General features: G+C 39.1%; 1 protein-coding gene across 1 annotated transcript; it reads left to right on the top strand.

Annotated features, from left to right (window-relative positions):
* Nucleotides 1-341: 341 nt before the first annotated feature.
* On the top strand, nucleotides 342-11,957 carry LOC141807757 (inositol monophosphatase 1-like). Its single transcript, XM_074693953.1, has 9 exons — nucleotides 342-442; nucleotides 661-756; nucleotides 1,978-2,111; nucleotides 3,856-3,960; nucleotides 4,213-4,258; nucleotides 4,460-4,568; nucleotides 4,749-4,857; nucleotides 5,737-5,888; nucleotides 11,172-11,957. The coding sequence occupies exons 2-9, from the start codon at nucleotides 694-696 to the stop codon at nucleotides 11,291-11,293; spliced, it is 840 nt and encodes a 279-aa protein (XP_074550054.1). The 5' UTR covers nucleotides 342-442; nucleotides 661-693; the 3' UTR covers nucleotides 11,294-11,957.
* The last annotated feature ends 4,894 nt before the right edge of the window (nucleotides 11,958-16,851 follow it).

Below are 16,851 nucleotides of genomic sequence, written 5' to 3' on the forward strand. Positions count from 1 at the left end.
AAGATATTTATTTTTCTAATTATTGATGGAGTGGTTGTGGTTTGTATTTTTCCACATTAAAAATAGAAATAGGCACTTAATGTGATAAAAAGAGAGCCTATTTTTCTATTTTGTTCTGTCCTACGCAGGGCCCTTTAATAGCATATTCTTTAATAGTATAGATATTGTAGAAACTTCTATTTGACAGCACTGGTCCTGCTAGACATAAAAGCCTCATATCCAATGAGAGCAGCTAACCGCTACATATCGACCAATCAGAAACAAACGTTGCTTTTAGTCCCGCCCAAAGAGAGAGACGGCGGCATATTTTGACCAATCACGATGTTCTTTTCCTTCTAGCCCTGCTAACTGTAGTATCCGGGAAATCAAAAGTGGGCGTGTCTCCTCTGTTATGCAGGAAATCTTTTAACATCTGTGTGGAAGTGGGTGGAAGCGGCTTCAGGTAATTGTAATTTAATCAAACTGAACATTTAGAGCTTTAATTCAAAACTTGCCTGACTGAACCGTGTGCATGTAGCAGCTGTAGTCATTATAGTCAGTTTCCTGACGTTCGTTGCACGGGGTACTTGCTAATATAGGAGCTAACTGAGCTAGCTAATGTAGCAACGGCTGTTCCTCTTGAAAATGCGAGTATCACTGCTATCTTTGACTTTTCTGCAGGACATCTTTTAAGCTATAAACACAACTGTCGACATGGGCGATCCTTGGCAAGAGTGTATGGATCACTGTGTGGAGGTCACCAAAAAGGCTGGCGAGGTGAGTATTTTGTTTAAAATGTTATCAACTGAAAACATAGCACAGCAGTGACTCAAACGTGTGCATTTTATTTATTTGTACTGTAGTAGGAATAACTTGCAGTCCTTCAGAAACATTGTCAAACTGGTAATAAGCAGTTAATAACATTCAAGCCATGAAAAGGAAACTTGTCAGCTCATGAATTGTATTGTCCCAATTGCTATGGCTATTATTTGCCACTTACCTCGCTTTAATTAAATAATATTAAACTATTAAGCTCTTCAATGTTTTTTAAGTCACGTTTTTTAATGATTAATTATTTGTCTAATGACGTGAATTCCAGTAACTCTAAGATAACTGTTTAAATTGCTACTAAGTTTGTGCTTATAGAGGAGTTTGTGCTTATATTGGTTATATCTAAAACAAATATGTTAATATGTGAAAAATAACACAGTGTTGGGTTGTTTTAAGACGTAATAATTGAATTTTACATCTGTTGCTTACTTGAAAGTTGCACGTTAAAGGCCCGAACGATTTCAACAATGTTTGCTTACTTTTTTTCGGAGGAGTAATGTGATTTTCTGACTCAGATTAGGTAATTGATGATAAAAAGGGAAGTTCAATGAAGCAACATCTTTCTAATCCACAAGTCCACTTACAACATCCACTTCTCTAGCACACAAATTAAAGATGAGAATGGCCCAAAAAGGGAATTTGTGAGTTCAAATCTGAACTTTGAGGTTTGAGGTTTTAATGGGAGGTAAACAACTTTCATTGAAGTGTGTCTTGTAAAGTGGTCAAAGCTGAAGTTGCTCCATCTCAAAATTCTGATTTTCCTCACTCAGGACGGACAGAGGATGACCAAATATGGCTCTCTAGAAGGTGATATACATTTGACACTTTGGTGTATTTTTAGAGCTCAAGATTCAAAAGTGTCAAGTGAGTTGTTGGATGTTATGGCAAAAAGTTGAATTAAGTTAGCAAAGCTTTATTCTATATTTGATGTAGTCAACTTCATACTTTTGCCCACAGTTGGCATGGTTTCAGTCAGTGAAGCATTCTAACAAGAACACAAAATAATACCTCGTCTTTGGTGTGTACACCTAATCATCTTTACTTTCTACATTCCCCGCAAGATGCGACCACAGCGCTCGTAACACAGAGCTAATTAAAGCAGCAGATGTAGTCAGTCATCCAAAGAATCCCCTTGTTGGGTTTCATCATCGTTTGATTCTCTGCCAGATGATCCGCGAGGCGCTCCAGAAGGACATCGCCGTCATGCAGAAGAGCTCGCCAGTTGACCTGGTGACCGTGACGGACCAGAAAGTGGAGCAGCTCATTATATCCTCCATCAAGGAGAAGTTCCCCGATCACAGGTACTTGACTGGCAAATAAGGACATGAAGGGTGGTGCAAGGACTCTCTGAGTCTGTGATAATCAGCAGCATGAAGACAGAATCTTTGATCAGGGAATGGGGCTTTAAATTTATAGAGTCTCTGAAAGTTTCTCTTTGTTAGTTATGCTTTACTTCATCATTTTGTTCCTTACTTGTTCACAACTTTTAAAGAGGGGTACCATGCCTTTTTTAGGCTTTAACTGTCCCTCTGGTTCCCCCGTAATAGTGTTACATGATTTGCAGATAAAAAAAATCACATTTTTTTCCCACTCTGGTATTTTAGAAAACCTTTGGTTTGGCCATTCTCTAAAACACTTTGTTTCAGCTGCTGTCTTTTTAAGAGAGTTTGACATCATCATATCAATTAATCAAACTTTATTTATAAAGCACTTTTCAGTGCTTGACAATACAAAACAAAAAGAAAACAAACAAACCAAAAACACATCAGTGTACAACCCTCCACTTCTAACCCGTCAATAGGAGATATAAATCTTCTGCATTATTAACTAAACACAAGCAAAAAATCATTCTATAGTATGACAAAAGATACTGTTTACATATAAACTTTACTTTCCTGTAGGCCAGGCCTTCATGTTCTGATGAAATGAGATGAATTGATGCATGAATTGATATGAATAACGTATCTTGATTCAACTATTACAGTCACAGGAGAATACTGACTGATTTAACTTCAAGTCTTGTAGATGTGTAATATAAATATCACTAATTACCTTAAATAAAATCAGAAAGAAACTAAATACTGCAGAACAATAGGCCTGGTGTGATCAATATGAATAATATATTTGTATTCTCTCTTTAATGGATGTCACATTAAATACATTTCAGAAATGTAAATAAGACCAAATGTCTGACAAAATATCAAATATATAAAAATCTCACTGATCTCTCATCAGGAACAAAACACAAACTTAAGCTCTGTAATAAAAATTAGAACAAAGTTTTGGCTCAACTACTGAAATGTGTTAACATGTGTGGATTTCACTATTTGAATTCACTTTAAAACTTTTTATTTTTAGTGCAGCCTGTGCAATTTAAAAAATTGCATTCTATTACATTGCGATGCCAGTTTAAATTTGATCGATTGTTCAGCCCTACTTCAATGTTCTGCTCTTACTTTTCACTTGTTGTATGCTGCCACAAAATTATTTTCCCCCTGGGGATCAAAAAAGTTTTATCTTATCTTATTTTTCAAAAAAGATAAAATAAATAACATTAGATGTGTTGTATTCAATATTTAGAAATAAGGCATTTTCTCAGGACTTATTAGGTGGGTGTTGCTCATATTAAATCTGGAAATAAGACATAAACTCTTGCTTGGATTATATCTTTTGCAGTGCAGTTAAAGTAGACGGCTGATGAAGTGGAGACATACTGAACACAGATCTGATGCCATTTGGCCGTAATCATCAAAAGTGTTATTGATGAAAATGAGCACTGGCTAAAATGTGAAATCTCTCTGGCTTGCTGTGGAGTAACTCAAAGATCTTACAGCAGCTAGATGTACCCAGAAAACCCTAAAATAAGTCATGCGATTTCTTTCCTGTTATGTGTTTAGAGTTAAACAAAAATGTGTCAAACATCATGAAGTTGAAGAACACAATCTTCTTTCACTTTATAAAATCACAGATAAAACTGGTATACATTTTTATACAGTTTTAAAAACAACCCAACACTTGTTGTTTTCTCTGTTTGTGATGCTGCAGCTTCATCGGCGAGGAGTCTGTGGCAGCTGGTGCTCCCAGCATCCTCACTGACAATCCCACCTGGATCATTGACCCGATCGATGGCACCACCAACTTTGTTCACAGGTACGACTCGCTCCGATACGTACTGTACAAACCGCTGAGACGTCTGATACCTCCCTGGGTTTGTTTTATCTCTGTCGCTCCTTATCTATTTTTATCTTTTAATTAGCTCCTCTCTTGGATTGTCCTCTCTGTCAGGAATAATTAGACGATGTGGATGAAACCGAACTGATAATAGAAACTGATTCCTGTGAGCTGAAACCAAGAGGGACTTCATTAACTGAACGTTTTATATCTTAAATGTCTTTTGTGCAGGTTCCCCTTTGTGTCTGTATCAATCGGCTTCACTGTGAAGAAGGAGGTATGTTTTAATTGTTTGTTTTTATTGTTTCTTTGACACTCTAACATCTTAATTATAGGAAACATGAACATAATAAACGCTTCAGTACCCCTGTGAATTTCTGATGAGTACTACTCGAGTTTTTCCTTTCATACGTCTATTTTTATCCCTCCTCCCTCAGCACATTAATCACCGTCTGTCTCTGCTGCTTCTCGCTCGCAGATAGAGTTTGGGATCGTGTACAGCTGCATTGAGGATAAGATGTACACAGCGCGTAAAGGGAAAGGAGCTTTCTGCAATGGAGTCCCAATCAAAGTGTCAGGACAGGAAGGTAAAGAATGATAAACATGTTGACCTTTAGTGGCGCAGTTTCAAACAAAATCCACCAGATGGCAACCAAGTCACACCTAAAGTCTGTGACTGCAGCAGCTCAGAAGACGAGCATGTCAGACTGTGATTGAGGCGTGAATTTGCTGAGTCATAATTTATATTTCTGTGTGTTTTCCTTCAGAAATCAGCCAATCCATGGTTCTGACTGAAATGGGCTTCAAGAAAGATCCAGAGATTTTTAAGACGATGATGGCAAACCTCAAGACCATCCTCACCATCCCTGTACACGGGTATATATTCAATTTTTTTACAATTTACAATTTTATAATCCAATCTTGGTCCATGCCAGGACTTTAACCAGCGACCCTTGTGGCAAGAAACCCAAGTCCAGTACAGTACTTCTTGTTTATTTTGGTTTGCTATATGGATATTGTACCGTTTAAAGCGGGGTGTGGAAAAAAATTGGTGACCATAAATTTGTTATTACTGAAAAAGAAAAGTACAAAGAGCTCATTCTGGGGAACCTCAGTGAGAATTCCAGGTACTTTTTGGATCAGAAAGTCACTATTGTTAAAGCCAATATAAACTTAAAGAGGGGTATCATTTTTTCTCATGTTTTAAACATAGATTAAAAGTAACAATTCTGGATGTTCAGACTAAACTTGCACAGATTTTCAAATCTCTACATGTTCATATCTTGTAGTAATCTAACAATCTGTCTATAAACTGATTAAAGTGGTCCGTACTAGAAATTACATAAGATCTTTATTAGATCTTGAAGAGACTTGCTTAAATACTGACATCATACAAGCATTGAATTGTTTCTGTTAAGGAGCAGACCTCAAACATCAAGTTCTGCATGTAGCTTCGCCCTTGGCAGATTCTCCATAAGGCTGGCCAATCTGAGGAAAGGGGGTTTTTCGGAGCGGGGAGCCTTAAAGAGACAGCAGCTAAAATGAGGCGTTTCAGACAGAGGCTGAAATGAGAGTTTTGAGGGATTTTTATTGATCTGTAAATCATATGAAGCTACAATGGGGCACCAGAGTGACATAATAAAGCCTTAAAAAGCACAACACCCCCTCTTTAATGAGGGAGTCCATTCCATTAAGATCCAAAGGAGTAAAACGTAGTTTTAAACTTGACCATGCCGTGTGCTGTCCCCTTCACAGAATTCGCTCCCCGGGCAGTGCAGCCATCAACATGTGTCTGGTGGCGTGTGGGTCAGCCGACGCTTACTACCACATGGGCATCCACTGCTGGGACATGGCTGGAGGGGCAGCGGTCGTTACGGAGGCTGGAGGAGTTATTATGGACATCTCAGGTGAGTCACAGGCAGAGTGTGAGCTCTTCACACACCAGCTTCTCTGATCTTCTGCGTGAGTCACCGGGCGAAATGAAACAAGCAGACATCTGTAGAAACAGCAGGAGTAAGGAATAATGCCTGCTACAGATCTCTACTTTATTTTTTCTATTCTTCTGTCTCATCACAAACATCACAGTTAGGAAACTGGAAGAAGGGCATCCTGTGGTTTTGTTCTTGAAAGAGGAAGCTGCAGGTTTGAGACACTTTGTCTTGACTTTGGGCAACATCACATGAATTACATAAGAGCAACTGCACTCTGACAACAATTCAAACATCAACGTGGCCTGCAACATTTTTCTGAGATTATTCTAAAAGAGTGATTCTATAACCATCATTTATTTGGCTAAAAGTGCAAATCATGTTTTGGAATTTGCAGTTTTTGTGCTGCACGATTTCTCAAATGTCAAGTTTGCACTTCAAAATTAACACTAGAATACATGTTTGTGAATATTATTTTCAGTATTATTTGTTTAAAAGGACTCTTGAGATATGACAAAGGTGTTTGAAAACTATTTTAATAATTCACCTGGATAAAATCATTTATTTTGTGTTTGTCTGAAAAATCAGTGTCAACCTTGTTACCCATCAAAAAAGGCCTATAAATCAGCAATGGTTTGCTCCAAAATCACATGACTTTAATCAGCTGGAGTCACATCCTTTTTGGTGAGAACCTTGAAGAAAGTGTTGCATATTTTAACTCCTCATTATTTCGTCAGAATGATTGTCTGTACATGGTGTGCTTTAATTGTTCATCAACTGCGTTACCAGCATTTTCTGGCGTTCTTACTATAAATGTTAAAAACACCAAACTGTGAAGAAAATGCACATAAATATGAGGTGATGGAGGTCAGGTGGTGCCATGTTCAAGGTCTGCAGCAAGCGGCAACCTCCTGTCTGGGAATATGAGACAATGCGGAAGTGCTAAAAAATGCTGTTTCTTGGGTATTCGCTTAAGGCTGGTCTTAGGAAGTAGCGGAAGTCACATACACACCAAGCCAAAAAAAGCAGTTTTCAAAGCAGAAATTAACCTATTTACAGCCTGGTTCAAAAAACGTCTCCTGTCTGAGTCGCTAATTTTACTACCAGCACACACTGTACTGGGGGTGAATTTTTTCTAACTCGGCCGTTCAGAGGATATTAAGATCGTAAGCTCCCCCAATAAGAGGCACAGCTCAGGGTCACATGACCGACAGGCGCCCTTTAGCTGTACGCTATAGCCCATGTGTTTCATTTTCCATTTCAGAAACAGACGGGTGACGTCGGGGAGACTACGTCCATGTTTTATACAGTCTATGGTCTGCAGTTAGCACAAGAGCTGAAAAATGGAGGAAATGTCAACAGTACCTTTGGGTACCTTTCACATTTCAAACGATACGTTACAGATCCCTGGTACCTGGCAATTGGTATTGGTACTCAAAGGTTCCAATTTTCAATACTTTTTTTTTGTTTACGTGGTAAAAAATATCAAGTTGTTTCATAATAAAACTTTAGTTTTTTTCAATTTAACACATTTATTCTTTAGTATATAACCTCATAGTGCTGTGTTCATGTCCAGCATGGAAAATGGCCTACTCTTCCACTCTCTCACAGTCACAAGGATGCGTTTACATACCTAAACATGGTACCTTTTGATTTTATGTGAATCGGTACCTGTCACCTAACCGTGTTACTCACTCAACCATGTTACCCATCACAAAATTTAATGTTGAAGAGACAGGTTTGTCCTATCAACCGTGTCACATGTGATTTTTGTGCCATAATTCTTTAAAATTTTGGCTGAACTGTGATATAAATGATGTGGGACATTTATAGGGAGCGTAGTCTGACATAGAAATGTTGAATAACTTTAAATTCAGTATAATATGGATTTATGTTGGAAAAAATAGTCACAACTTTTGTCCATAACACAGTTGACAAAATTCATGCATTCATTCATTCATTCAGTTTCTGAACTACTTATCCTGTTCAGGGTTAGCTTGCCAACTAATTAGTTTTGTACATTCCAGAAATGTTTCCCTAATTATAGAATCACTCTTCCCCAAAATGGCGCTTAGTTTGCACGTCCAATAAGGTTAAAATTTTAGACCCTCCTGCTCTCTGTACCATCCGAAGCAAACTTTGAACACACATTGTTCACTACTTTCTTTGCACCCAAAGGTTCGTCTGAGGGAAAAAGCAGGAAAAGCGCTCCATCAAGCAGATTTTCCCTCTCCCTTCAGAAGATCACCGCAGGTTCAAACTCACTGATCTGAACTCTAATCTCACAGAGGGTCACATTTTGATACAAGCAAGATCCTGATCCTGGGAAAGCTTCACCCACGCACTCACTGTTTAGCTTTATTACTCAGAGTTTAACAGTTTTCCCTCTCGTGGCTGACTCAGAGCTCCGGATTTGTTCTTAAACACAAAACGAAGCCGAGCGAATATGAGGCAGATTTATGAAAGTGAATATTTCTGCTGCCTCTGTAGTGACCACTATTGTTTTATTACACCTTTGACAAGCAATACATCAAATGTTATTACCCAAGTGTGAGGGAACTCTTTGAATCATTGCATTAAATAAGATACCGTCCTCAGATAACCCGGTCACTCTGAGGTGTTGCTGGTGCATAACTGCAGCAATGATGTGGAATGACTTCCTGGATGCTTCATTAGACGCCTGATCGTCTCCGCTGTGGTTTCACTTTGTAAAAAACAAAACCTGATTTTTCAAAGTGAAGCCTGCACAGAATTACAACAAGAGTGTGTGAAGACAACGAAAGAAGAGATTAAAAGGAAAACAGGGTTTTAAAAAACGGGGATGAGATCTGCTTCACTTTGGTGTTTGTCTGGATAAACTTCCAGTTTGTGTTGAACAAATCTTTTCAGTTTGGTTGAAATATTTCAGATCCAAAACACCAGAGTTATCCTGATCTCAGCAGACAACAGGATTAAAGACGGATTATGGGAGGAAAAGGGAACAAAACTTTTAAACTCATTTCAAAACTGAAATTATTTTGCTCTTATATTTCTTAATCAGTACAAAGATAATGACCTTGTGGCAGAAACAAAGCTCTTTATATCTGACATAAATGCAAGAAACTTTCGGTTTAGTCTGGTTCTGGCACCCCTCAAAGGACAGATGATGCATTTTACAAAACTGGCGTGATTAATCAGTTTGCCAGTCTGAATAATATGATACATCAAGATACATTTTTTTAAATGGCAGATATTTCCTCTCTGAGGGCTAATTAATAGAAGAGGGGATGTTCTGTTGTCCAATATTGTAAACATGGATATAAAGTAACAATACTAGATGTTCATAATGATCGTGTGGACATTTTCTAGCTGCTACAAATTCTATGTTAAAGAAGACCTCTTGATGAAATCTACAGAAGATTTGCTGAAATGATGACATCATCGCAAAAAAATCTCCCTTGACTGGTTTAGGACACCTTGAAAGAGTGGGCCCCAAACACCAAGGTCTTCCCATAGCTCAGGGGTGGCCAACCTGCGGCTCGCGAGCCACATATGGCTCTTTGCCTGTCAGTGCGCGGCTCTTCGATTCATTCCTAAAAAATTATTTATAAAGTTATGAGTAGTGGTTTGCCAATCAATCTAAATTATTGATACACTGATGCCAATGTTGGGATCAGTGTTAATCAATATTTGGGTGTACACATTGATACTTAAGTTTCAGTTTCTCTTCTCTAGTACGAATTCAAACACGCAAACACAGAGAAGCTCGCTTTGAAAATTGGAAATGTATTGATTTTCATTTTATGTCATTTCGTTTATGTGTGAGAGGAAACATGTTTGTAAGACCACGTGTTTGACGTGGCTCTCTGCAGTACCACAGTCATTTTTGTCGCTCTTGGCCTCTGGCCACCACTGCCATAGCTCTTCCCATGACAGACCCCCAGAGGGCTGGCCAATCGGAAGGAAGGGGGTTTGTGGAGCAAGGAGCCTTAAAGAAACAGCAGCTTAAATAAAGCATTTAAGACAGGGGCTAAAATAAGCATTTTATAGAATGCCAGTGTGAGGATTTTTCCACTGTAAATCATGTAAAGCTACAACAGGGGCACTGGACGGATGCTATAATGCATGAAAAAGATAGCACAATACCCCCTCTTTAATGTCTGCAGACACTGCAGGCAGTGCCATCAGTGTTGCTGTTGCCAAGCAATGTTAGTACTTCTGTTTTGTCACGTTAGCATTTTTAATGCTGCTTTAAATGGCTAATGTTTTATAAATTATCTGTTTTAATGTGTTAAATAACCCAATTTAATGTAACTTCTTACATAAACATCTATAATGTTTAAGAGCCTAGCCATAAATTAAGAAAATTAAAATGTCACTGTTGAAGGTAATAGTATATTATATTAGATTAGAATGTACATAGAGTAATAACTGTGTGCTGTCAGGCGATTAAAAAAATAATTAATTACAGGATTTGTAATTAATCTAATTAATCACATTTTGATCACATATCTACTCAAGTTCCCCAAATAAAGAATTTGAACTTTAGGACCTAACAAAATTGTAGTGCATGACTAATCAAATAAAAACACAAAGAAGAGAAGACTTGAAATTCCCCTTTTTTTTTTAGCTGGCTAATATTAAAATGTCTGTGTTCGCTGCCACTGATGTTCTGCAACTATTTACTGCGTCTATAGAAGCGAATGATGTTTTATCAGCAGGGGAAGGCGAGGTCTGTTAGAGCTTGTCAATCAAAATCCTGCTCGTAAACTACTGTGGGTGAGAGCGGTGTGCTCTTTGGATGAGAGCTCATCATGGATATGAGGAGAAGATGTGAGATGACGGAGGCATATTGAGACGCTGCAGGTCAGAAAAGTTCAGGCAGCTCACGCTCCAACTGAGGATGTGTCGCGGTACTTCAGAGAGAAAGGGTGATCGTGAGAAAAGACGGAAATCGTGGAGAGGATCAAGGGATGTAGCGCCTGAGATGAACGTGATGGAAAAAAGTATGTTTTGTCGTTTTTTTTAAATCAAAAACAGGAAAAGACATAAGAGAAGAGAGTCCACTCTTCTTAGGTAGTTTTGGTGTTTACATACTCGGAGAAAACAAGGTTGTATTATCTTATCCTTGAAAGAAGAAGTGGATTTCCTAATTCGGATCTTCATCCAGATTAATCCCAGGTTACACAACTGGGTGCAACACATTTTTGCATCTTGTTTTGGTTTAATAACACAATAAAACATTTATTTCAGCCTTACTTACTCTTCACTCTCCCTTCACAGGTGGGCCCTTCGATCTGATGTCTCGAAGGCTGATTGTCGCCAGCAGTCGGGCAATAGCCGAGCGCATCGCTAAGGAGATAACGGTGTTCCCCGTCGGCAGGGACGACAAAGAGGGAGAATAAACTCCCATCATCCCCCTCAGCGAAGGGAACAGCTTTTAAAAGCAAGCAAATTTTAACAGTTCAAGATGATGTTTTTGCCTTAAGAACCAAAACTATAAACATACCTCTGGAGAGCCGTGGAGCAGGGTTGCTAAAGGAACAGTCCGTAGACTTTTAGCCTTTTTTTCTGCCTAGTTTTTTATTTATTGTGACAACAATCAAGGGGAGAAATATTGATCATGTCTGTCTTGCACTTATTTTTAGATATTCTTTTTTTTTTAAACAGTTTGGCTTTGTATTTCAGTTTTTTTGCATATTAAAATCAATGCAAGATCCAGATTAATACCTCTACTGAACTTTTCACACTGGATTTTTTATTGGGCGCAGTTCATCAGACGTTTGCACTATAGCCGATGCACTCAAAGTACTGTTCACCTGCTTCTTTAGCTTGAATTTTAAAGGGTTTTACTATTATGTTTTGTTTTTGTGTCATAGTGTTATGAACGCAACAAATAAAAAAGTCACACCAGCCTCTCCCAGCTTCTTCCTGACGCTCTGCAGAGGGATAAATCCACGTTGTTAAAGCCCAACAGAGACAGGTGTCAGCATGCATCCACATGTTGGCTTTTACTCATAAACTGAGGACAATTATTGGCAACAAAAGCGGAGCCTGAGTATGAATATTTGTGCAGAGTAATGCAGCGAGAGCCAATTCAATCTTGTTTGTTCTGGAGACTTCCTCGCATAGAAATTTGCAAATGAATCATCCGAAACTGAAAAGACAAGAAAATTAAGGAGTTAAAAGTTGTGCCTCATCAGTGGAAAACAAAGCTGTTACAGGAGCCCATATGTTCTCAAATCTGGTGTTCTGTAGACCTCCATGAGGGCGTAAAACCTCTCTGACTTTAATCTTCAGCACGACCCTCATAGCATGGTACCTGTGGCATGAATCAGGCGTGTGCTCCGAAGACAAATAAATGTCCCTGTTTGATATCTTGACTAGAAAATGACAAACTGTCTTTCTCTTTGTAAAATCTATAAAGTAAGTATGTGAAGGGAAGAGAGCGTCTCTGGTGGTAAACAGGAAGCAAATAAACAGAAAAAAGGCCTCTGAAACTCCATAAAACTCTGACAAAAACACTGACTGCTGCCGGCTTGATTTAGTACGGAGATAAAAGCATTCACGACCATTACACCATGTAAAAGTCTCTGCTGCATTTCCTCTGCCCTTTTCGCTCAGTGCTGAACACGCTGCCCCCATGAACTCGTCTGCTTGGTGAAATAGCCCCAAGTTCTCTCAGTTGGTGTTTGCTGATGACTGAAAAATGCTTTTAAAACACTTTGCTTGAGCAAACCCGGGTCTTAAACTGCAGCACGCCCCCTTTGCAGAATCAATGATCTGTGTTCGTCTGCAGCAGGGTAGAGGATCGAGGGGAGAGGATGTAAAGAGAGCTGGGAATGGGTTCAAAATCAGACAGATGAAAGTCCTCTCTGAGTAAAATCCACCTAAAGCTGCTCATTAACATCTGAAAATGTTTTCCAAATGTCGATAAAGTCAGAACTTAAACTATAAGTCCTGTTAGTTTTGCCTGGAAATACCACCCATTGTTCTTTAAAAACCTGGCACAGCTGTTTCTTCCTGCCACATCCCCAAAATGAGACCCTGGAGATCAGCACTGTAGATGTGTTTCATTTGTCTTTGTTTCAATAACTCCACCAGTTTTTTTCATATAACTCAAGCAGAAAATGACTCAGTAAAAGGAAATGCTAAAAAAGTCATGTTTACCTAAAAGATGTTTTGAAGCAAATCCAGTATCTTAGCTTTTCCACTGCAGGAACTGTGAACCTTTTAAAGAACTCTGTGTATTTCAATAGCAGGATCCAGGGTCTGATCTCTCCCTTGAAAGTCCCAAAAAGTCCCAGGAACTTTGCTGTACATTTCTGAGTGGTGGAGCACGCACATTGTTTCTGTCCTCCTTCTATCCAAACTAAGATCACCCAGCTGTGTTTGACTTGGTTTAATAACTCCTAAACTAAGGACTTCTTTGAGCCTGATAGTGTGAATGTGTCTCTGTTAGCTCCTGTAAGGTGTTACAGTTCAAAGTGTGACCCTGTAAACTGGAGACCTTCAGCTGAACGTGTCCGTGGATCCAGTTTACAACAGCTGCTGAAAGCTGTTTGTGAGAGATGCATGAGACTGAAAGTCGTCAATCAACAGGCTAGTTTTTTAAGAGGATACACGAGTTGATCTCTGGTGTTTAAAGCTTAAAGAGTCAAAGCTGTTTTGGGATTCTTGAAGCGGCTTCGACTGAGAACAACTTTGTTGCTAGTGGATGTCCCCTTTTAAAAAACCAGGACAGCCTTACTGCCCTCTACTGGTGTGGCAGTGTAGTGCAATTAGTTTTATTTTTTTTACCCATATATCACTGAGCCTCAGTGAAAACAACATGGGGCCAAGAACCTTTAAGTTCTGGAAGAGTAGGCCCAAAAACTTTGGGGGAAGAGCCTCTACTGATCCGTTTGTCACCCTCAGTGTTTTCATTTCTTGTGTTGACCAGATCTGGGTTTGTATTAACTCCAGGTGTTTAAGTTGCACTGGGAAAAAAAAAAGAGTCTTATCTTGTTTTTGTCTTATTACCTCCGCTAGGCCTGCACAATATATCGTTTGAACATCGCCATCGCAATATGCAAATGCGCATTAGTCACATAGCGCATGTGATGTGACTATCGCATTTCCCCCATTTATTGGAGAAATGGAAAAAAAGCAATTGAAATTGAAACCTATTCTACTTTGTACAGAGACATGGCCTCCTGGATCCCTTTCATATACAGCAATTTTCATCATTCACAGATAAACCCCCTTAGCCTGGATTAAACGGTATTATAGGAATACAATGGTGTCATTGCGAGTCAACCAAATTCTTTCCAAACAGAGATATTCAAGTCATCTGGTGAAAATTCTTCTATCTTTAATAATGCAATATACATCACAAACCCCCAAAAAATCGCAATGTCAGTTTTTTCCAATATCGTGCAGCCCTAACCTCCGCCAAGGAGGTTGTTTTTGGTAGAGTTTGTCTGTTTTTCTGTGAACATAACTCAAAAACCAACAAACTGTTCTTGATGAAACTTTCAGGAAATGTTCAAAATGGGATAAGGAAGAAGTGATTAAATTTTTGAGGTGATCTGGATCACCAACTGGATCCAGGATTAAAAAAAAAAGATTATTTATTGTTGTGAGATAGGCCCGTTTTCACCATATGTGTAATTATTTCCACTATAAATGGTCGGATTGCTTTGCAAAACAATACAAGACAAGGTCACCATAATTTCTGACAGATGTAAAAGTACGATCCAGATCCTGGCAATATTCTGGATACTAAGATCTGGAATATGAAATATGTACTGGGTCATCATAATTTTCAACACTGTCAGGAAACAAACTATCGTACAAACCTGCAACTAACACCAAATTGTAGCAGACAGTCTGCTGAAAGGGAGTATAACATTAAAGTAGGACTCAAGTGTTTGTGACAATCACAATAGTTTTTGGAAGAAAATGCCTTTTAAGACATAATACGAGCCACATTTAACTGACCAGTCCAGAAAATGTCTTATTTCAAGTTATATAGACAAAAATGAGGTCTTAATTGCTTGAAAAAAGTTTCAAAGCTAGTTTCAAGAAATTTGTTCTTGTTCCATTGGCAGATTTTTTTCAATTGTCACAATCGGTTGAGACCTCATTTTTGTCTTTATATACCTTAACTAGTTGAATGTGGCTCATTTCAAGTATAAAAAGACAATTTTAACTTAGAATAAGACAAAAAAATTGATAAGATTTCTGTTTTTTGCAGTGCGGGGATGCATTAGGTTGACAGTTATTAACAGGGTCACTATTTTAACCATAACACTGATTAATCACAGCCCTAGCTTTTACAATCCTTTTTCTTTCAGTTGAGCAATTCAACAACGCCAGGCTGTGATGAAGATTGGCATCACAACACAGGACTTCCTGGGGAATCCTTGTCTTTTGGAGCCTGTTTGGAGTCTGGTTTTAGAACTTCTCCACTTCATTTTTCAGCATCAGACTTTGCTTCTCTGAAAACCAAAGGGGTGACATCACTGAGTCTACATCCGCGTTTTGTTCAGCCCAAGGACGGCTATGTCTAGCTGCTAGCGTGGCTCTTGACTGAAAATTCAAAAGAGTCTCTGTGACAGGACTATAAAGCACTGTAGACAGGAAACAGCTCGTCTGAAGCCCCTGCTCATCTTTCAGGTCGTGCTTTTGACCTTCAGCGACTCCAGCATCATGGCAGGCCTCAGTTACAGCTGTGATTCCAGGGAACCAAACATCCAAAACATCCGTCATCCTGGATAAATTATTCATAACGGACCTGCCAGGGTGACAGCAGGACTGATGTATTTGTTTTCCTTGTCCCATCGCTTCCCTCAGCCCGTCTCCCAACATTTTAGATCGCGTCTTATATTTAGTGCACAGTGGGGACAACAGGGTGACAACCGCTCTCCTGCTGCTCCCGGTCAAACAGAACTTGAAACAGATCCTGACATCTGGATGCCACATCCTGATCTGCTCCCAGGTTTGTTTATTTCAGCTGCACACTCTGGATCCTGTCACTTGTTTATAAAATGACGACGCTGCCTGCTGACTTTATCTGGGTTTAATTGAACTGCTATCATCAGGTGTACAGAATCAGACTCTTCAGGAGGATGAGATGTTTCACCCTCACACCACATTCTGCAATATCTGATCAGTGAAACAGGTTACAACACATAAACCTTACGCAAGGCGTGGTGGTGGTGGTGATGTGCATCATGTCTGTACAAGTCTGGGAATAAAAGACTCTTCTGCTTTGAAACCTACAGACAGGAACATCAGGCTGTTGTGAAACTGATGCATAATTCACTGTTTTTTTATGCAATAAATGTTTCAGACAAAAAAGAGGAAAGAGTGTCAATAGATAGTTTCTCAAAGCTCCAAATGAGACACTCATCATCATTACCGTCACAGTTACGGTTGTAAACAAGAAGGAGGTGTAATGCAATTTCCTTCAGACATGCAGTGTTTACCACTAATTGAACAATCCATCTTGCAGCAGGTATGGAGGTATGTTGTTCTCCAAGAAGCTGATCCACACAAAAGAAAGACCAGTCTGAAAGTCTGAACCTGAATAAGGCCTGAACATTCCTTTCTTCAATCCTTAAAGGCCCTGTAAAGACTTTATAGATGATCTTAAAATACTTTCAGTTTTATGTGTTTATATTTTATAGTAGGATTACTTCGGGTGTTTTCACACCTACAGTGTTAGGTCGACCCAAATTTAGATCAACCTATATTTGGTCCTGTTTGGGTTGGTGTGAAACCAAAATCGGACTCTGGTGCGCACCAAGCTGGTGCCGCCAGAGAAGGTGATCTCGGTTCGGCTCTGGCCGAACTCTGGTGCGATGCAACTGTCAGGCGAACTCGGCGAGTTTCGTCTCCAGTGCATCTGTATACTTTTTCAAGCCGCAGCTGCGCTTCATTTTCAAACGCTATCGTTTGCAGATGGTTATACGCACAA

The sequence above is a fragment of the Halichoeres trimaculatus genome, unplaced genomic scaffold (genome assembly GCF_033239565.1).
Source record: "Halichoeres trimaculatus isolate MK-OKI-2021-1 unplaced genomic scaffold, fHalTri1.1 fHalTri1_scaffold_18, whole genome shotgun sequence".
NCBI lineage: Eukaryota > Metazoa > Chordata > Actinopteri > Labriformes > Labridae > Halichoeres > Halichoeres trimaculatus.